At 53.8% G+C, this 20,476-nt stretch overlaps 1 protein-coding gene across 5 annotated transcripts; it reads left to right on the top strand.

Moving 5' to 3' along the window:
• Positions 1–11,405: 11,405 nt before the first annotated feature.
• On the top strand, positions 11,406–19,597 carry Mrgprf (MAS related GPR family member F). 5 transcript variants are annotated; one of them, XM_074050712.1, is made up of 4 exons: positions 11,406–11,663; positions 12,669–12,727; positions 14,455–14,538; positions 17,767–19,597. In XM_074050712.1, exons 3-4 carry the CDS (start codon positions 14,491–14,493, stop codon positions 18,748–18,750), a joined length of 1,032 nt encoding a protein of 343 aa, XP_073906813.1. In that variant the 5' UTR covers positions 11,406–11,663; positions 12,669–12,727; positions 14,455–14,490; the 3' UTR covers positions 18,751–19,597. The 5 variants fall into 5 exon arrangements, with proteins under 5 accessions (XP_073906813.1, XP_073906809.1, XP_073906817.1 ...); XM_074050708.1 differs by having other exon boundaries at positions 12,669–12,832; positions 14,451–14,538; XM_074050699.1 differs by having other exon boundaries at positions 11,407–11,663; positions 14,451–14,538.
• Positions 19,598–20,476: the final 879 nt, after the last annotated feature.

Genomic DNA, 20,476 nt, shown 5'->3' with positions numbered 1-20,476 from the left:
AGGAATTTACAGGGCTAAGTGACATCTCAGAAGGCACAGAGACAACAATTTAGGGAAGTTAATCTGATATCTGTACAATGATAATACACTATGCATAACCCCTTTGACAGAGAAGACCTGACTTCAGTGGACTCTCACAATACCAGAATCCAAGCTCATAGGAAATGGCACGGGATTTGCATAGAACCTGTACTCAGCCTCTGGCATATTTCAAATCATCCATGACTTATAACACCCATTGCTATGTAAATAGCTGTCCTACTGTATTGTTTTGGGGACAATGACAAGAAAACATCTGTGCATGCTCAGTAGATAGCAATGTCCTTCAGATATTTTCCACCCAAGGTTGGCTGAATCTGCCAATGTAGAACCACAGATAGGAAGGATAGGCTGGATTTGAACTCATGGCTGCACAGGTTCTGTTGCAGCAAAGTTAGGGCCTTATTGGAAGAGTAGAACCCAGGAAAGATTCCAGTGGGCTTCAAACCTCCATCCAAGGTCCACAGCCAGCCCCAGGAATGCCACCACAGAACCTGACCTGGGGAAATGCCTCCTGCTTAGACTGGCAGAAACTTGGGGAGCATGCATGGAACGCTCCCTAGGGAGTTAAACCAGGGTGGAAGACATGTCACTTTGGACTGCCTCTTTCTCTACGGATGCCCTCTGAGGAGGTCTGCAGTTGGTGTGCTGACTCAGCAGCTGCAGGGGTTGCAACTGTGCACTCACTTTGTCACTGGTGACTCGCCAGAAATGCAGGTGCAATTTTAGGACTTCTTCAGTGCTGAGAGCAGTTTTCAGCTTTGGCACCATGGTTACCTGGGGCCAGATAATTCCTTGTGCTAGGAAATCATCCCTCTCAGTGGTGACAACCCACAGTGTCCCCTTTTGGAGAGCAAAGTCTCTCCTGGTTGAGAGTCACTGGTGGAGGAAAAGGCATCACAGAACTTCAGGAGAAAGGAACACCGAAGCGGATTTATTATCTCCAACCTACTCCCTGTTCCCCAACTCTGCCCCAGGAGGGGCCTTCACCAAAGCATAGAGGAGAGAGAGAAGGTGGGGGGACATTTTGAGAGAGAGAGAGACCACATTCACATAACTTTTATTACAGTATATTGTGATAATTTTCTGTTTTATTGTTATGGATTTTTTTTTTGGTGGGACCGAAATTTGAACTCAGGACTTTGCACTTGCAAAGCAGGCACTCTACCACTAGAGCCACATCTCCAGTCCATTTTGCTGTGATTATTTTGGAGATGGGGGTCTCACAAACTATTTGCTTGGGCTGGTCTTGAACCTCAATCCTCCTGATCTCAGCCTCCCAAGTAGCTAGGATTATAGGTAGGAGCCACCAGCACCTGACTTGTTCAACTTTAAAAATAAATTTTTTTTTTTTGCCTCATGCTTGCTAGGCAATTGCTCTACCCCTTGAGCCACACCCCTTTTTTAAAATTTTTATTTTTTTATTATTCATATGTGCATACAAGGCTTGGGTCATTTCTCCCCTCTGCCCCACCCCCTCCCTTATCACCCACACCGCCCCCTCCCTCTACCCCCCTCCTCGATACCTGCCCTTATCTCTAATTTTGTTGAAGAGAGAGTATAAGCCATAATAGGAAGGAACAAGGGTTTTTGCTGGTTGAGATAAGGATAGCTATACAGGGCATTGACTCACATTGATTTCCTGTGTGTGGGTGTTACCTTCTAGGTTAATTCTTCTTGATCTCACCTTTTCTCTAGTTCCTGGTCCCCTTTTCCTATTGGCCTCAGTTGCTTTTAAGGTATCTGCTTTAGTTTCTCTGCATTAAGGGCAACAAATGCTAGCTAATTTTTTAGGTGTCTTATCTATCCTCACCCCTCCCTTGTGTGCTCTCGCTTTTATCATGTGATCAAAGTCCAATCCCCTTGTTGTGTTTGCCCTTGATCTAATGTCCACATATGAGGGAGAACATATGATTTTTGGTCTTTTGGGCCAGGCTAACCTCACTCAGAATGATGTTCTCCAATTCCATCCATTTACTAGCGAATGATAACATTTTGTTCTTCTTCGTGGCTGCATAAAATTCCATTGTGTATAGATACCACATTTTCTTAATCCATTCATCAGTGCTGGGGCATCTTGGCTGTTTCCATAACTTGGCTATTGTGAATAGTGCCGCAATAAACATGGGTGTGCAGGTGCCTCTGGAGTAACCTGTGTCACAGTCTTTTGGGTATAGAGCAACACCCTTTTGTTTCTATTAGATGAGGGTCTTACTCACTATCTAGGCTGGCCTCAAACTCAAGATCCTCCTGCCTCTGCCTCCTGAGTAGCTGGGATTACAGATGTAAACCACCATCCCAGTTTATTGTTGTTACTCTTTTACTGTGCCTGATGTATAAATTAAACTTTGTCATAGGAGAAAACACAGTATCTACAGTGTTCCATACTGTCTGCAGTTCCAGGCATCTTCTGGGGGTCTTGGAATGTACCCTCCACCCCGCCCCATGGACAAAGAGGGACAGCAGTATTGACAGCGCCATGCAGCTTGGACCTGATGAGCAAGAGAGTAAATCTTGGCTAATCCCTACAAATTTTGGCACCAAGAGAGGGTGGGGGAATGAGCCTCACAAATGCCCAGCCCTTGGTGATAACTGCAGGGTACCGTAGCCTGGGGCTTGCTCATATGTTCCCTCTAAGAAGTAGCAGTGGCCCAGGTGCTGATGGCTCACACCTGTAAAATCAGGTGAAATCAGGAGAATGGAGGTTCGAGCCCAACCTGGGCAAATAGTTCACAAGACCCAAGTTTAACCAATAGCTGGGCACTCTGGCATGCACATGTCATTCCAAGCTATGTGGGAAGTTGAGATCAGGGGGATCACAGTTCTAGGCCAGTGAGACCCCATCTTAATGGAAAAATGCCGGTTGTGGTGTTACACACGTATCATCCCAATCTATGGCAGGAAGCAAGAAGAAGATCATGGTGCAGACCAGCCAGGGCAAAAAGTGAGACCCTATTTCCAAAATAACCAGAGCTAAAAGGGCTGGAGGCATGGCTCAGGTGGCAGAGCACCTGCCTTGCAAGGCCTAAGTTCAAACCCCAGTACCACCCCAAAAAAAAAAAAAAAAAAAAGGCTGCACACTCAGCCCTCTTTAGATGTGGGTATGACACTGGCCTCATTGTGAGGTGCTCTCCCACCCCACATTCTACTAGCCAGTACAACTGCCAGGGTTAAGCAAGGCTGGGGACAAGGGTAGACTCTGAGACATTGGGCATCTCTGCAAACTATCACATCCTTGAGCCTGCTGACCCAGCAGATCAGCCAACCTCAAGGGCTCGGGACATGTGCTGATTCAGAAGGAGGTCTTCAGCAGGCACCTGCTTGTGTCCCCAGACAGACCGATGGAGCAGCATGTCCTCTTCTGAAGAGAGCCAGCTTCTATTTTGCTGTTGGGTCTTAGGCAAGACTCAGTGTGACCACAGGCCACGAAGTTACGATGTGGTCCCAGCTGCCTGTCTGGCCAGCCACACAGGGTCTAAACTTGGATGCCCAGCAGGGCACCAGCCACAGTGGAAGTGGAACATAGGAGGTCAGGACATAGGAGGTCAGCTTGAGCAGGTTGTAAAGGAAAAGGCAGATGACGCAGAGCCCCCGGTGGCTCCTGCTTCACTCCCTGGCTCCTCGCCCAGGAGCCCATGGGGAGTCCCTTACAACCAGCTGACAGAGGAAGACACACAACAGGCCTGCTCCCCATAAGACTCTGCAGGCATCACCCTAGGGTGGTGACCCTGAAGTGTCCAGGGATGGAGTTTCACGCACTGAACTTGGTGGTTCATTGGACACAGGAGGAAGGTCAGTTATACGTGTCCATGTGGACTAACATGGTCACAACAGGTCACATCAGGGAAGCAGTATGAGGTGACACTATTTAATAAGCCAGGTGGGCAATTGGACATTTGTGTCCCATGTAGATACTTGTAAAAGGCCAACCACACAGAGGAAACTCTGGAGAATCGTGTGGGCCAGGGGACCCGTTCTGAGGTTGTCCCCCGCCTAGTTCCCAGCTGTCCTTGCTTACTTGGGCCCAGCAACGTGGACTTCCCCTCACCACGGCTGATCGTCCACAGCCAATGCTGAGAGCCAGGACCCCACACCCCAGGGCACAGCAGCCAACCTGGGGGCGTGTTGATTTCATGGGATCACTGCCACCATAGAAGGGACAGTGACTGTTTTTCCTGGAATAATCACTTGCTCTCACTATGGATTTGTCATCCCTGCCTACAATGGACTTAGGGAACCTTCTGGATTGTGGTCATGGTCTCCCACAGCGTTGTCTCTGCAACAAAGTACACAGACAGGTTTTGCCCACTGACCTCTGTCATTCTAAGCAGCAAGTGTTTTTGGACGGAGGAATGGCCTTTTCATGGCTGGGTGATGACACTTTGTGGGACCACAGGTACACTATGGACTCTGAGCCAGCAACCACAGGGCCAGGACAAAGAAGGGCCTGTCCCGGCCAGCATGCCCTGTCCTGACTCCCAGGGGAAGCAGAGTTGCCACATCACTATGGAAAAACCACAGCAGCAACCCAGGAAATGGTCTGAGGTTCTATCCTGCCATCAAAATTGCAGGAAACTACAGCAGCCTAAAAGAGTCAGGCAGCAGGCCCACTGATCACACAGATCCTTCAGGAAGAAAGGCTTGGGTCTCCCCACCCACCAAAGAAGCCGGAAAAGCGTAAGGAATGAGGCTGTGTGAAGAAAAAGCATGGGTGTCTACCTCATTGGAATCACAGAAACAAGGGCCACGCGATTTTCTTGCTTTGATATTTACAGCTATTACCTAGCACCGATTCCTTCCTCCCTTCTTCCACTGCTGCTCTAATATAAGGTACATGGATAGTTGAGGTGGTTAGCTCTCTGACTAGTGTTAAGAGACAGGACGTTAGGGGTGTGGCACAGGTACAGTAGACATGAACACGACCTCAGCGTGGGTGAGGGGCAAATGGACCCGCTAACCTCCTCTTTCAGAAAAGGGTAGCATGTCTCTGCCTGTGCAAGGGGCTGTTGGGTCACATTAGGAAAGGGATGCTATTATTGGTTTTTATTCATAAACTAAGTCTAGGTAAACACGATGTCACCTTACACCGCCCCCCAGGACGGCTACTACCAAGAAAACAGAAAGTAAGTGTTGGGGAGGGTGTAGGGACCTGGAAGCTTGGTATATGTTAACCTGGACAGAGAGAAGAATGGTGGACGCCAGGGCCTAGAGGCAGGATGTTACAGTTTGGATCAGGAATGCCCCCCCACAGAGCCCCAAACTATGGAATATGTATTCACATAAAATACACATAACAATTTTTGGGGGGGCAGTACTGGGGTTTGAATTCAGGGCCTCACACTTGCTAGGCAGGCACTTGCCTATCTACTACTTGAGCCACTCCACCAGCCCTTTTTTGTGTTAGGTATTTTTGAGGTAGGATCTTGTGAACTATTTGCCTGGGCTGGCCTTAAACCACAGTCCTCCTGCCTCCTGATCTCTGCCTCCTGAGTAGCTAGGAGTATAGGCTACTTGTGCCCAGCCTGAGTTCTCTCTCTCTCTCTCTCTCTCTCTCTCTCTCTCTCTCTCTCTCTGTCAGTGAGACTGGGGTTTGAATTCATGGCTTTGTGCTTGTGCTTGCAAAGTAAGCACTCTACTGCTTGAGCCACACCTCCAGCCCCCAAAGTTTTAAAAGAAAAAAAAAGTGACTCAGAATACATCTTCCTCCCTCCCCACATCAGTGTAACCTGTTCAGCCAACAGATGGGACCAGCCATTGGGGAAGTTTCAGATCAGGACCCAGAGGGATCCAGTCTGGAAGCTTCGTGTGGAAGTAGCTCCTTGCAGGAAATGGAAGACACTGGATCATTCAGATTGAAGGACAGCTCTACTTAGCCCCACCCAGGGAAAGCAGTGGCTGGTTTTACTGTGGAAATCGGACATAATTTATTTGTACCTATCCCCAGTGACCAGCCCAGGCAGAACTCCACAGTGCAACCCCTTGCCTCTCTCCCTGCCAATCCTCCAAATCAGAAGCAGGGTCACACTCATTCACTAAAAGTCTGCCAGCACCCCCCATCTCACTCCCACTGATCTCAAGGCCTCCAAGCCACCCTTCCTTTGGGCCTAGGTTTGCAGAGTCTACTGTCACAATCCACTGAAGGAGGCCAGGGCAACGGTTAGCTGAAAAACAGCCCTCAAAGGCAGGTGGCATGAATTCTAATTCCTTTCCTTGCCCATCTCACACTGCCATCTGCCTGTGGCACTTCCTTGAACACTGCCCAAGTAAACCCCTAGTACCCCATAAAAGAAGCTGAAGGGTGTGTACGCATGCCAAATGGACAAAGGGGCCAACTGCTGGATGGCTGTAGGCCCATCACAGCCTCCCCCACTCCAGCCCCAAGGCTTCAAACTCTTCTCTGACTCCATGCCAGGACAGTGACTGCTTAGGACTTTCCAACAGAGGCGCTCCAGGTGTGGTCAGCAGGGGGAGCAAAGGAGAGCCATTACTCCCAAGAGGCCATGGTGGCTGGACACACAAACCCTCCATAGACCCTGCCTTGAGCTTCAGGCAGCCAGATGGTTGCCTGCCAGTCTCCTCCACCTTGTGTGTAACCAAAGTCCCAGTGACTGGCTCTTTGATCCTCTGCCTGCAGCCTTGGCCCACCATGTCCCTGTACTAAACCCTTATCACAGGAGGAGGAAGAAGAGGAAGAATAGGAGAAGGAAGAAGGAGAGGAGGAGGGGGAAGAAAAAGAGGGAAGGAGAAAGAGAGAAAAAGAGAAAGGGAGAGAGGCAGAGGAGAGCAAAGGAGCAAGAGTAAGAGAGGCAGATGAAGTGGAGAACAGATCAAAAGGATCCCATCTAGCAATGGACCTGGTTTGGTCCCTGATTCTCACACACAGGATTCTAAAAACGAAACAACCCTAGACACTGCCTGATACAATGGTTTAGGTACTAATATTCATTATTTCTAGGAATGATACAGCTATGGTGGGCTTTCCAGAGTGGCTTATTGCTGAGTGTGTGCTGAGAAGGTCACAGATCAGCTTAGGGGACATCTAGAAGTTCAGTGCGTGGAAAGTACCATTGCCTCCTTCTCATAGGAACCCTTGTCACAGAAACCCATGGGGCCCACCTAACGAGCCGAAGTAATGTCCCTGTCACAAGACCCCTAACCTCATCCCATCTGTAGAGTCCCTTTGGCCATGTGTAAGGTCACATGATCTCAGGATCTGTGGATTTAGGTGGCCATTACTCAGCCCACTTTCCCCCTCTTCTCCTCTACCACAAAAGTTTCTGTGAGTGCACCTGTTCCTTTTCCTCAGTGCACTGACCCCAGGTTGGAATTCTTGTTTTCATTGGCTTTCTGTTTATCACCTATTCTCACTCTCCACGTTGGGTTCCTCCACGATTCTTTCCCAAGAACAAATACTGTTGGGGTTCAGTTAATATGAATGAATATAAGAATGACTAGATAGGTGGATAGGTGAGTGGATGGATGGATGGATGGGTGGAAGCCTGGGTAAATGGATGAGTAGATAGATGGGTACATGAATGGGCAAATGAGTGTAAGGATGAGTATAGGTGTATGGATGGATGGAGGGAGGGAGGAAGGGATGGATGGATGGATGGATGGATGCGTTGCATAAGTGTGTGTATAGATTGGTAGATGGCTGGGTGGATGGATAGATGAATTGATAGATGGATAGGGAGAGGTGAATGGGTGTGTGGATGGATAGGTGGGTGGATGGATGAATGGAACAGAAAAAAGAATGGTGGATGGATGGATGTGGGTGTGGTGGATAGATGGATAGATGTATGAATATTTGGGTGGATGATATATGGATGTGGTGGTTGAATAGATGTGTGGATAGATGGATAGATGGTAGATGGGTGGGTGGAAGAATGAATGGATGGCTGGGGGAATAGGTAAATGGATGTGTGAATGGATGGGTAAGTGGAAGGAAGGATGGGTGGATGGATTTATGTAGGGGTGAATGGGTTATGATGGATGGATGGATATGTGGGGTATGGGGGTGGATGGTATGTGGATGGATGGATGGATATGTGTGGGTGAATAAGAGAGTGGATGGATTGGTAGAAGGTTGGATGGGAGGGTTTATGAATGGATGGATGGATGGGGGTGAACGGATGTGCGGATGGATGAGTGGGGTAGACGGAGGGAAGGAAGATGGATAGATGAACAGACAGAGAAATGAAGAAGCGTGGGGCTGGCAGAGTGGCTCATGTGGTAGCGCCTGCCTCGCAATTGTGAAGCCCTGAGTCCAACCCCCACTGCCACAGGAAAAAAAAGTATTGTGTGAGAAATACAGAAAAATGTCAATAAAAAAGAAAAACACCTCCCCAAAAGAGCAATTAACATGTGGATGAATGGTCTCCCCCACACAGGGTAGAAGGGAAGGTAAGCTTCTTCTGAGATTCCCAAGGTTCACCTTCCACACGAGTGGCCAGAGGAGAACGGGAGGGAGTCCCACTCAGCCTTCATCATGAGGAAAGCCAGATAGACCTGGGAGAGACCTTTTTAGCTTAGGACTTGACACCAAAGAGCCTTGGGGAAGTCAGCCTGGAACAAGCATATCAGGTATGTGATTTTCTTACCTGTGGGATTTCATTAGCTCTTTAAGGAATTATGGATGACATTACATACATTTACGGCATTACAGAGCAAGCCCATCACCACAAAAAGAGATGCAGCACTGATATTTGCCCTACCCCAACACTGACACACTCGCAAGGAGGCCATTCATGTCACCACGTCCCCTAAGGCCCAATTCCTTCCTATCTGAGGTCTACTATCACAGACCTCAGATTCCCTTTCATTCTTACCTGCCTCCTCAGCCGCTTGGCCTCAGCTCCCCACAGGCAGGAGCCTAAGACCTGGGATGGCTCAAGTGGCAGACTTCTTGCCTAGTAAACCCAAGGTCCTGAGTTCAAACCCCAGTACTGCCAAATAAACAAAAAACTTTCTTCCCATAGGCAGGAGCCTTGCCTATCTTGTTCATGGGCACAGAGCCCAGTGCCTGGAGCCCAGCAGGTGTCCAAGAAAAGTCTGCTACGTGTGAGAGAAAGGTCACCATGAAGCACTTGGTTGCATTGCTGGCTGCCGAAGGGCTGGGTATGGACCAGCAGGCAACCATAAGCTAGCCATAGAAGGACCTGGCAAAAACAGCTTGGCCCAGAACCGGCCTCTTGTCTCTGGGGACCAGGGGAGAAGTGTCCAGGCCTACACCTTTGGGAGGCAGGTTGGTAGGGTTGTAGAGAGTTCAGTTTATTTGTGAAGCCCTTGGCAAGGGACTATTAAAAAATAAAGTCCCTTTCTACTGGGAGGGGCAGGCAAAGGGACCAGATGGTAGGATGATGGCTGCTTATAGAGAGGAGACAGACTATGACGGTCAGAAGAATGAGGACCATGTCTCAGTCACATCAGCCAGCCCCTCCCTGGTCACCTCACAACTGAGCCCTGAGCCCTGGTGAGTGAGTGAGCGATGAGTGACACCAATCACACCGTGTTTGTGAGGTGCACAAGGAGTTGTTCTTCCTATTATCCAACCCCTTTATCACTGTCACCCCCCCAAGCAAACTAAGGCCCAAAGTCAACTGCCCAGGGTCACCCTTGATTGGAGGCAGCCAGGGACCCCCACAAGGTGGCCGGGCTTCTCTCTACTGTCCCTCTGAGAGCCGGGCATCTAGCCTCTCCCCAGTCCGCCCTCCCAACCCCAGCCCACATGGAGATATGGGGTGGCTGCTGTGAACTCCATGTCACCCCAAAACTCATTTGCTGAAATCCTCACCCCCCTCCCAAGTTGATGGTGTTAGGAGGGGACCTTTTGGAAGTGATTAGGTCATGAGGTCCCTCCTGAATGGGATGATGTCCTTATAAAAGGAACCCAGAGAGGTCCCTGTCTCTTCCACCATGTGAGGACACAGCCGGAGGGGCATCTGTAACCAGAATCAGGTTGGCCCCAGACACCAAGTCCACAGGTACCTTGAGTTTGGCCTTCCTGCTCCAGTACTGGGGGAGTAAGTTCCTGCTGTCCATCAGCCCCCACCCAACAGCCCAAAGATGAGGGATGGGGACAGAGGCAGTAGGACTCCACAGGCTCAGGCCAAGGCCAAGGTCCCACTTACACGTACCTCTCTCTTGTTTTGAAAGAAACAAATTTCCATCCCAAATAAGGCGGTGGACTCCAGAGCCTCTGCCCACTTCACACAATTCCTTTTAAGTGTCCAAACGTAATTATACTTGGAGTGCGCATGAATCCAGCCTCCCCCAGCCTCCCCATGTAAACAAGCGCCCAGCTGGGCCCCAGCTGGCTGCCCTGGGGAGGCAACGGGTCACCACCCTGCCTGCCTGCAGCCAGCCCAGCCTTTCTCTTGGCCTCAGCCATGGTGGTTGTGAGCCTCCAGCATCCCACAGTCCCCTTCCCACATAAGACCCCGGGAAGCTTGCTGCCTCCTGCTCTCAGGTTTGCCCAGCACAGGGACAGTGGGTGCCTCCACAGGCAGGAGGCAGAGGCTCCAGGGCAGGTGCAGAAGAGCTCTATACTGGGGCTCTGCAAAATACCCAGGAGGCACACCTCCCCCAATCCAGGCACCATTTGTTCCCTCGGGGAAAGCACGGAATTCCCTTGGGCTTCCAGGGCCATGGGAAAGTTGGCCCAGGGCAGGAGGGGCCTTTCCAGCACCCCACCCTCGTGGCCACCCCTCTGGCCCCTGAACCCTCTCCCCACAACCCAACCCCTCCACCCAGGCTTGGGCTCCGTGCCCCGGCCACTAACGCATTCCAGGACCCCTTCGCTGGGACAGGCTGACTCATCCAATCCGGACTGCGCGCACACAGGCACCGCGGCCCGCCAACTTCCCTGCTCAGCCCAGGCACGCTGTGATTTTCCACTTGCACCATCTGAATGCTATTAGGGCTGGGGAAAAGGGAATTCCTGGTTCCATAAGCCACAGGGGGCCCCAGGCAGATTCCGGGGTGGGAAGGGGTAGTGGGTACCATGTGGGCGATACTGCCTTCTTGCTGCCAATTCTGCACCACTCTTGGTGGGGCCCTCACCTGGGGCTTCCAGCTTCTCTGTGTCAACCCCTAGGTCACTTGAAACAATGGTGTGCCCCCCCCGCCCCCGCCGCCGCCTCGCCTGCATGCTCCAAAATGCCCACTGGGAGCAGATGGAAGGCTCGGAAGGCTCTAGCCTAGTGGAAGGCCGGAGCTCCCTCCGTGGTGCCGGCAGCCTTGCAGAAACACAGGATAGAAGGGAGATTAGCAGCTGGACTCTGGCCACAGTGCTCGGGCCAGCCTGACGTCACCAGGCAGAGAGATGAGTTCCCAGTGGGGTTCTGGGGGGGCTCTGGAGCGGGGCATTCCTTCCTGAAGCCTCATCGCTGCTCAGCCCCTCCTCTCCTCTCCTCCTCCCCTCCCCTCCCCCTCCTGCCCGGCCTGGAATTGGGTTTGGGGCGGGTTCTGCTTCCAAAGCCATCTCCTCCGAAGGCCAGGGAGGCGGCTCATCCTCCACCCTGAAGCTGCATTTTCCGAGGCTCTGGGCAGTGGGTTGGTCGGCTGGGAGTTCCAGGAGGAACCCTTCACAAAGGCAAGGCCTCTGCAGACCAGGACAGCTGCAGGTAGCACCCTGGGGCCCCAGGATCAGGGGGAGGGGGTCCAGGAACAGGCATACAAGGTGAAGGCCAGGCAGGCAGGGACGTGAACACTGTCAGCACAGGCAGCTCTCTGAAGTCCCTCCTCTCCAAGTAGGGAGCCCTGAGACCCCCGAGTGGGGCTGTCACCCACCAGAGGACCTCTTCCACCACTCCCAAGGCTCTGAAGTCTTTAAGAGGGTCCCTCCTGTGTGGCAGGCCCTGACCTCCCCCCCCCACCGCCAAGCTAGCCTTACCCCCAAGCCCCAAGCTGTCCTGCACTGCCAGCTCCTGCTCTGTCCTCTTGTGGGTGGGAGCTTCCCTGTCCTTCCCCCAACTTTGCTGTCCACACTTGCTTTCTGGAAGCACTGGGAGGGAGCACCCAGCGGGCAGTGTCCCAAGCATGGGGAGATGGCTCCCAGGGCTCTCATGTATGCTGACTTCTACAAGGGCTGAGACACTCTGGACAGCTGTGGGGCCAGCCCTGGGGTGGACACTTTGGGGTCAGCCACAGGAGGTTGGGCAGCTCTGGTTCCACCTTCTCCCAGCTAGTGGTGCCTGGTGCTGTGCTAGCCTCCCATAAGGTCCTTTCTGAGCGTCCTGCCGGTCTCCATTCCCCCAGATAATCTGTTCCATGGAGTTGGGAAAACACAGGCTTCCTGGAGCTCTGGGGCTCCATCCAGACCACAGCAAGGGATGAAGAGAGGGGTTGGGTTACGGGAGGATGGACGTAAAAGAGGCGGGGAGTTTCCTGAGGACTAGTGAGGAGGCAGACAGGTGGCCAGGCCATCCTGTTAGGAGGGGAGGGGCACAGGGGACACATGGGGCAGAGCTGGCAACCTTCACACTCAGTTTTAGTGGAAGCTGATTCTGTCATGGCCTAGATCCCAGCCAGAGAAGCACACACACTCACACGCATCCCGTACACGCCACACACGTGTCTTTAATATGGCCCATCTGGGGTCCACTTGGCTTCTACATCTCTCTGTGCAGGAGTGAAATCACTTCTCAGATCGTCCCTGTAGAAGAGACAGATCAAATTGATCACAGAGGTGAGCAGAAAACCCCTACTGCATGCCCACCTACAGAGTGCGCAGGCCAGCCTCCTGCCCTAGGGGTGTCTGCCTAGTTGGGGTCCAGCATGGCAGGATGAAAGGGTAAGGCTGTCCTGAGTAGGACATCCCTGGGGGGCACAGCTTGGGGTGGTGGAAGAGTGGGAACAACGGAGGGGACTGGGAGGCACTTACCCGGGGCCAAGTAGGTGGGGTGCAGGCACTGGGAAAGCTTGGGCAACCTCCAGCGCGTTGGAAGCACGCGGGCCTGGCCCTGGTTAAGGGGACAGTAGCTCGAGGTAATGCGTTGGGGGTGGCAGGGAGATAAAGACGCACACTTCATGGCACCAGCCATCTGCAAGCTCACTGCGCATGCATGCTTCACTCACTCTCGCACGGGGTTTTCCCTCCCAGGCACCCGCAATGACACTCGCAAGCCGGGCACACGCGGACACACGCACACCCGCGGACGCCCCGAGAGCGCAGGGTCGCGCCCTCCAGCCTCGCACAACTGGGGACCCCGAGGCCCAGGGTGGGAGGCTGACCGGGAGCATGGTGGTAGGCGCTGCAGTCCCCACCTCCACCCCTGTGACCCCACTGGGCTCCTCCAGCTGCGAGAGGCCTGGGGTTAATCAGGGGGCGGGCCGCCCGCGCGGACGGACACCCTTTGCAGCCAATGATGGGCTCAGCCGCCTCGGCCCCCGCCCCCTGGAGGGAGGGGCGAAGGGTGGGTGAGCGTGGCGGCGGCTGCCTGGCGGCGCGAGGAAGGAATTTCTGGGGAGTGATGGGAGCTTGGGCTCCCCCTGGGTAGAGGGACGGGTCTGGCAGCCTGCCCCCGCAAGACCCTTTTCTGCTCACAACCTCAAATTCCCCACTTGCTCAGTGGGGAGAGACAGGGATCAATTTCAAGAGAACCAGGGTGGGACAATCAGCTGTGGGCAGCCAGGGTGGCCCCCTCCCCAGCCTGTCAACCCTTCTAGACCTCTGGATTAGCAGCCCTAGGTGGGAGTCCAGCTTCCCCTTCCCCAGCCTGCAGCCGGGGCCACCACAGCGGCCTCCTGGCTTGTTCCCTCCAACATGCATCACTGCGTCTTGACAGGCACATTTGCAGTGCTGTGTTGGTGCCTTGGTTATGAGTGTGCCTCATAACCGGCCTGGGTGCACCTCTCCCAGGGCTAGGATGAGGACCACGCTGATGCTGGGAATGGTGGTTGTGACAATGACACCCAGGACTGGGCTGGGCCATCTGCTGTCTAGGAACCTGCAGGGAAACACCAGATGCCTTAGCCTGTCATTAACACAAGGCCCAGCCCAAGGCCTCCTCCTCCAAGAAGTCCTTCTGCCAGAAATGGTCTGCCCTCCACCTGCCCCTTCTGACTGATTGCTGGGGACCCTCTATCCAAACACAAAGGAGATGCTCGGGACACGGCATATCCTGCAGACCAGTGAGAAAAGGGAGGAGAGGGCTTCTTCCCCACTGAGCAACCGTGGGGCTCCAGGGAGTCATCAAGCATCTGAATGTGGGGCCCTCAGGCAGGAGGGGCTGTGCTGCAGGGTGACCACCAGGACAGTCCACAGAGCTCCTGCCTCTCAGAGAGCCAGGTGGCCTTTCCTCTAAGCTGAGGGCCTCAGGCCCAGAAAGCCCTGCGGACAGGGGTCTGGGAGGGGGGCAGGGCTTTGAAGGGGGTGCCCTCATTCCACCATCTCTCTGGGGTTTTGCCAGGTAGGTGTGCAGACCAGTGAGCTGTGACCAGGAGTTGAAGATGGCCGGAAACTGCTCTTGGGAAGCCCATCCTGCCAACAGGAACAAGGCAAGTGCCACCAGGCAAAGAGGACCTGGACTGCCAGAGGGCATGGGTGAGAGGGGAGGCCCAGCCCAGTCCAGCATCTGCTGTCCACACTCTGCCTCCCAGGCCCACCCTCCATCTCTGGGCTGCAGTTGACAGCAGTCCCATCTGAGCCATGTGGCCTGTCCCTAGTTAGCTGGTCCTCATATCCCAGTGTCCTCATCAGTGAAGTAAAACATAGGCACTGGACACCCTGAAAGTCCCTTCCAACGGTCTCCCTGGATCACCCTCTCCCTGCAGAGATAGGGCAACCAGGTATTTACCATGGCCAGCCCTTCCAGGAAGCCCTCAGATGCTGGCTCCAAGGTGGCCCTGGTGTCATATGCTCCATGGAGCCATGGAGTTGTGGGCAGTCCAGGGTACATTAGCCCTGGACCTACTTCACTGGCAGGCACCAGCCCTGCCTGAGGCTTGGACTGTCCCGTCACCTCCTGCTCTCCTCAGTCATTTACTTCTGAGCCCCTTGAAAAGCCTGGGATTTCCTTCCAAATTCTGAGCAGAACACTCTCAAGTTGGAAGGCTCCCTCTGACCCACTCTGATCTCTTCTACGCTTGAGGAAACTGAGGCTTACACCAGGGTAGTTACTGACTGCTGCCCGGCCCTCCACACACCCTCCGGCCCCATGCTCTTGGTCCTTTCCCTCCCTCCCATAGGGCCCACTGTGGAATGATGGCAGCCTGGGAGACAGAGATCGCTATACTAGGTCGGGGGGCGGTGGGTGGCATCTCCAAAATGGAGATAGCATCTAGGGAGGGGCCAGGCTCCAGAGCGGGGGTTTTACAAGGCAGTATGTGGCTGGGAATGGCAGCTCCCGCCCAGTGACTCACCCGGCCTCCCCCTTGCCCTCCAGGAGGGGATTGCAGACTTTTTCCAGCCTGGGAGAGGCCCTCCCTCTGTCCATCCCCCACAGGCCAGTTCCCTCCTAGTGGCTGAGCTAGTACTCCCAAACAGGGTCTACAGATTCGTGGGTCTATCTCCACTGAGGGGAACGAGCCAGGCCTGGAGCAGTTGGTCACTCCCAGGAAACGGAAGCAGGGAGCCAGCTAAGCAGTGGGTTTGGGGATGGACGGAGGTGCAAAGGTGTTGAGCTGATGAATGTTGGAGGATGATAGGCAGTGAGCAAGACCCCATAAAGAGCTTCCCCAAGTTTAGCCGGCACCTCCAATTCCTGTTTGCTGATTGACCTTGGTCTGAACGAGGCCAGAAGATCCTTCCCTTTGTTAGGGTGTGTCAAGACAAAGAGCCATTGTTCAGGACCCAGCTTTCTACCAGAGCCATCTGGAAGGTGGCAGGAAGGATCCTGTCACCGGGATCCTTTCTGGAGACCCCTAAGCCGTGGGAGTAGATACAGGCCTTAAGGAGAGAGAAACTGGGGTGGATTAGTGACGTCTCCTGGGATGTGGGAAGGGGAGCAATTGCTCAGAATGGCCTTTGCCATTGGGAATGAGAGGTCAAAAACAATCCTGAGAGCCAGGCCGGTGTCTCACACGTGTAATCTCAGCTACTCAGGAGGATCAAGGTTCAAGGTCAGCCCAGGCAGAAAAGTTAGCAAAGCTCCATTTCAGTCATTAAGTTGGGGATGGTGACCACTTGTGGTCCCAAATACACCGAAGACCACAGGTAGGATTGTGATCTGAGCTGGTCTGGGCAGAAATACAAAACCTTACCTTCAAATCCAGTACTGCCAAAAACAAAAACAAAAGCCCCTTGAACAGCCTGGCTTGTGGATGTGATGTGTTTGGCCCACGGTGGTTTTTTAAGTGTTTTTCAGTCCAGAGTTCTGGTTTCTCTAGAGACTGGGGAGATACTCCAACACTGGCGCCCACCAGTTGGGGCAAAAATAGGATGCCTACCTTGTTCAGGGTGGTGCCCTTGGGTTTGCCACTGTGCCACCACCTGCAAATTTGGGGCAGATGGCATTTACATGCTGGCTCGACCCCTGTGGACAGAGCTAGTATTTAGCTGGATAGCACTCTCCTAGCTAGACCAGTTATAAAATATTGAAATGCTCCCTGTGGCTTGATGAATTGCCACTGCCCCCAGCCTCTCCCCGCCCCAGGGACCCCAAACTTTCCCACAGTCTAGAACCTCTTGAGGCAGCCCCGGCCCAGCAGACAGCAAAAGCCTCTGATCCCCAGTTTTCTCTGGTCCCTCTGTGGGACAGGGTCCTGCCATTCTTTTCAAAAAATCTTTTACAAATGATTTTATGTCTTTAGAAATACACATCCTCATGTCCTAGTTTTGAAATATTGCAAGAATAGGGCGCTGAAATTTCCACACTTCCTTCACCTCATCCGTTCACTCATTGCTAACTGCCACCCCCCCACCCCCGCCCCCAGCATGGACTTTTTATCTAGGCACTTTTTCTATTAGTGGGACTGGAGTTTGAACTCAGGGCTTCGTGCTTGCAAAGCAGGTGCTCTACTGCTTGAGCCACACCTCCAGTCCATTTTACTCTGGTTATTTTGGAGATGGGATCTTACAAACTATTTGGCTAGGCTGGCCTCGAAACTCAGTCCTCCCGATCTCAGCCTCCCAAATAGCTAGGCTTACAGGGATGAGCTCCTCGCACCCTGCTCCATGCACCTTTTGATAAATGGACACCACCCCCCAGAATCAGTTGAAAATAAATTGCAGACATGAATCCCTTTACCTCCAAATAGCCTGTGTGTTCTGCAGACAAGGACATTCCCGTGCACGGCCATGGGAACAGCGTGTGCACGCCACCATCATGTGTGCACAGCCCGTGCTCAGGCGCCCCTTGTTCCACAGTACCCCTGGCAGCTGCTGTCTGGGTTCAGTGTATAACCTAGGATTGCAGTGCTGTGTTTATTGTCATGGCTTTGGTCTGCTTTATCTGGAAAAGCTGCGCTGTTTTTCCTTATTTTGTATGACGTGGACATTTTTGCACCATTCTGACTTGTGGCAGAGCACTTATGTGACAACTGTTGAGTCTGTGCTCCAAGCTCTGGATTCTGGGAAAGCGTGTGAAGGTCAAGTGGGCTCAGGCTGGTCTCTGCTCTGGCTGCAGCCAGTTAACTGACAGCCAGTGACCCTCTAAACCTCAGTCTACTGAGTAGAAACCCAAGTATCTACTAGGGACCACCAGGCTGGGCCACACACCAATGTGGGTCTGCTGGGGCGGGGAGGGGCATCGAGCATGACAGGTGTCTCCCTCCACCCCTGTGCAGGTGTGTCCCGCCATGAGCGAGGCCCCGGAGCTGTACAGCCGAGGCTTCCTGACCATCCAACAGATTGACATCCTGCCACCCCCCGCTGTCATGAACTACATCTTCCTGCTGCTCTGCCTGTGTGGCCTCGTGGGCAATGGGCTGGTCCTCTGGTTTTTCGGCTTCTCCATCAAGAGGACCCCCTTCTCCATCTACTTCCTGCACCTGGCCAGCGCAGATGGCACCTACCTCTTCAGCAAGGCCGTGTTCTCCCTCCTGAACACCGGGGGCTTCCTGGGCACCTTTGCTGACTACATCCGCAGTTTGTCCAGGATCCTGGGGCTCTGCACGTTCGTCGCCAGTGTGAGCCTCCTGCCGGCCATCAGCACCGAGCGCTGCGTGTCTGTCATCTTTCCTGTCTGGTACTGGCGCCGGCGACCCAAGCGCCTGTCGGCTGTGGTGTGCGCCCTGCTCTGGCTGCTCTCCCTTCTGGTCACTGGCACTCACAATTACTTCTGTGTGTTCCTGGGCCGTGAGGCATCCAGGGCGTCCTGCCGGCCCATGGACATCTTCCTGGGCGTCCTGCTCTTCCTCCTCTTCTGCCCGCTCATGGTGCTTCCCTGCCTGGCACTTATCTTGCACGTGGAGTGCAGGGCACCGCGGCGCCAGCGGTCTGCCAAGCTTAACCATGTCGTCCTGGCCATGGTCTCCATCTTCCTCGTGTCCTCCATCTACTTGGGGATCGACTGGTTCCTCTTCTGGGTCTTCCAGATCCCAGCCCCCTTCCCCGAGTATGTCACCGACCTGTGCATCTGTATCAATAGCAGCGCCAAGCCCATCGTCTACTTCCTGGCTGGGAGGGACAAGTCCCAGCGCCTGTGGGAACCTCTCAGGGTGGTCTTCCAGCGGGCCCTGCGGGATGGAGCTGAACTGGGGGAGGCTGCGGGCAGCACACCCAACACGGTCACCATGGAGATGCAGTGCCCCTCTGGGAACGCCTCCTGAGAGACCAGCACCTGGGAAGAGGCCGGGGCAGGAAGTGACCTGTGGCCTCCAGACATACTTTGCCAAGGGGCAAGAACAGGGCAGCTGCCTGGTGCCCATGGAGGAGGAGAAGGGCTATCTCCACTGCCCTCACTTTCTGTGCCTCACTCTCACTGGTCCGTAGGCTCTGGAGCTGGTTGAGAGGCTGAGCAGCCACCTATAATCAGACCCTGTAGCCCTGTGCTCCCCGCCTTTCTACTTTAGTGACCCCATTGTATCAAAATTGGCCCCAAGTGTGGTGGGGGTCCCTCCTCACCCAGGTTGGTCAAGGAGTCAACCCTCCTTGAGAGTAAGCCAGCCAGCACCGCTGCCATTGGTCAGCAGCCTCCGCCCTGCCAGCAGGGGGCGCTCCTGACGGTCCATCTTCCCAAGACCTCAGCTCAGCAAACCTGAGCGAGCTGGCATTATCTGGGAGGGGGTCCCATCAGCCTGTCTTGTGGCTGTCTCTCTGCCAACAAGTCACTGCTCCATGGATGAATCATTTGGTGACTTTAATAGGGGAAGGCCTGACCCTGGTAAGCCACTGGAGGCAAGAAGGACTTTCAGCCACCTTGGGGAGGTGGTTGCTTTTTCTGACTCTGGGCTGGGTCAACCCTGAGCAGCCTCCTGAGAACCGATGTGTCCTCCAGGCCACTGAGGACCTTCTGAGCAGCTCCTGGAAAGGGCCCCTAAAAGTTGGCTGTGGCTCTACCCCAGCCACCCAGGGACTGGCACCTCAGTGCCCATCAACAAAAGCACAGTGGCCTATATAGCCAAAAGAAGGTTTTTAGATTTTTTTCAAAAAGACAATAAAATGTATATCAATAAACATTTTATATGCTGCAGCCAGCCAGGCTCAATGCTGGCTGTCCTCTCTGTGGTCTCTGTCTCCCACAGTGAGTGTGGCCAAGGATAGCTGGAGTCCAAGGTGGGCAGCCCTTCCCTACCAACACCACCTGCTATCTTCCTCTCACTCTGGGGCCTCCTTCCCCGCTAACTCCTGTGATGTACTCCTTGTCCTCCTGGAGGGTTGTCCCCTCCTCTGCCAGGGGGACAATAGTCCCTAGGCTGGCCTCTGCAGGCCATGCCATTGAGATTTTGACTCTCCCAGGGCTCCCACCACCTAGGGAAACTTAACTCTCATCTACTTCATACACAGCCCTGTGTTGGTGGTACTGACCTTGCCTATAAGAGATACCAGGTCCCTACAGGACTTCCTGGAGTAGGTGGCTGGATCTCCACCTATTGTCCACCCCCCACCCACCCCCCCACCATCTCGAGCCCTTGGACAGGAACTGGACTTCCTACACCATCACAGGTTGGAAGCCCTCCCAGGCACTGGCCAGGGCCAAGGCTGGAGGGGTCCTAACTGCCCCCTGCTCTGCTCAGCTCAGCCCACCACAGAGGCCTGGTCTAGAACCCCAACACCTTGAGGGGAAGCTCTCAGAGGAAACTGCTCTCCCCGTGACCCCAAGTAGAAACAAAGAAGAGGCCTTTGTGGCCTATCAGGAAGTATCCCTGACAGAGCTGCCCACCCTTCTCCAGGAAAACAGAGAAGGTACAAATGGTGCCTGCCTGTCTGTCACCTGTCACGGTGGCTGCACACCCTGAGCCTACTCTGCCTTACCCTGGATTATGCAGTCCCAGGGCAAGGCTGCAGCACTGTCCCTGGGGGGCCTGACCCCCAAGTCCATGTCCTGGATGGCCC

This window comes from Castor canadensis, chromosome 1 (genome assembly GCF_047511655.1).
Source record: "Castor canadensis chromosome 1, mCasCan1.hap1v2, whole genome shotgun sequence".
Lineage (NCBI taxonomy): Eukaryota > Metazoa > Chordata > Mammalia > Rodentia > Castoridae > Castor > Castor canadensis.
Note: the sequence above shows the minus strand (reverse complement) of the source record. Positions and strands in the feature narration are given on the sequence as shown.

Excerpts from the sequence above, each read along its gene's own strand:
- Mrgprf (XM_074050716.1), top strand. The coding sequence starts at position 14,491 with ATGGCCGGAAACTGCTCTTGGGAAGCCCATCCTGCCAACAGGAACAAG. Across the intron at positions 14,539-17,766 it reads ATCCTGCCAACAGGAACAAG|GTGTGTCCCGCCATGAGCGA; the intron begins GCAAGTGCCACC and ends ACCCCTGTGCAG.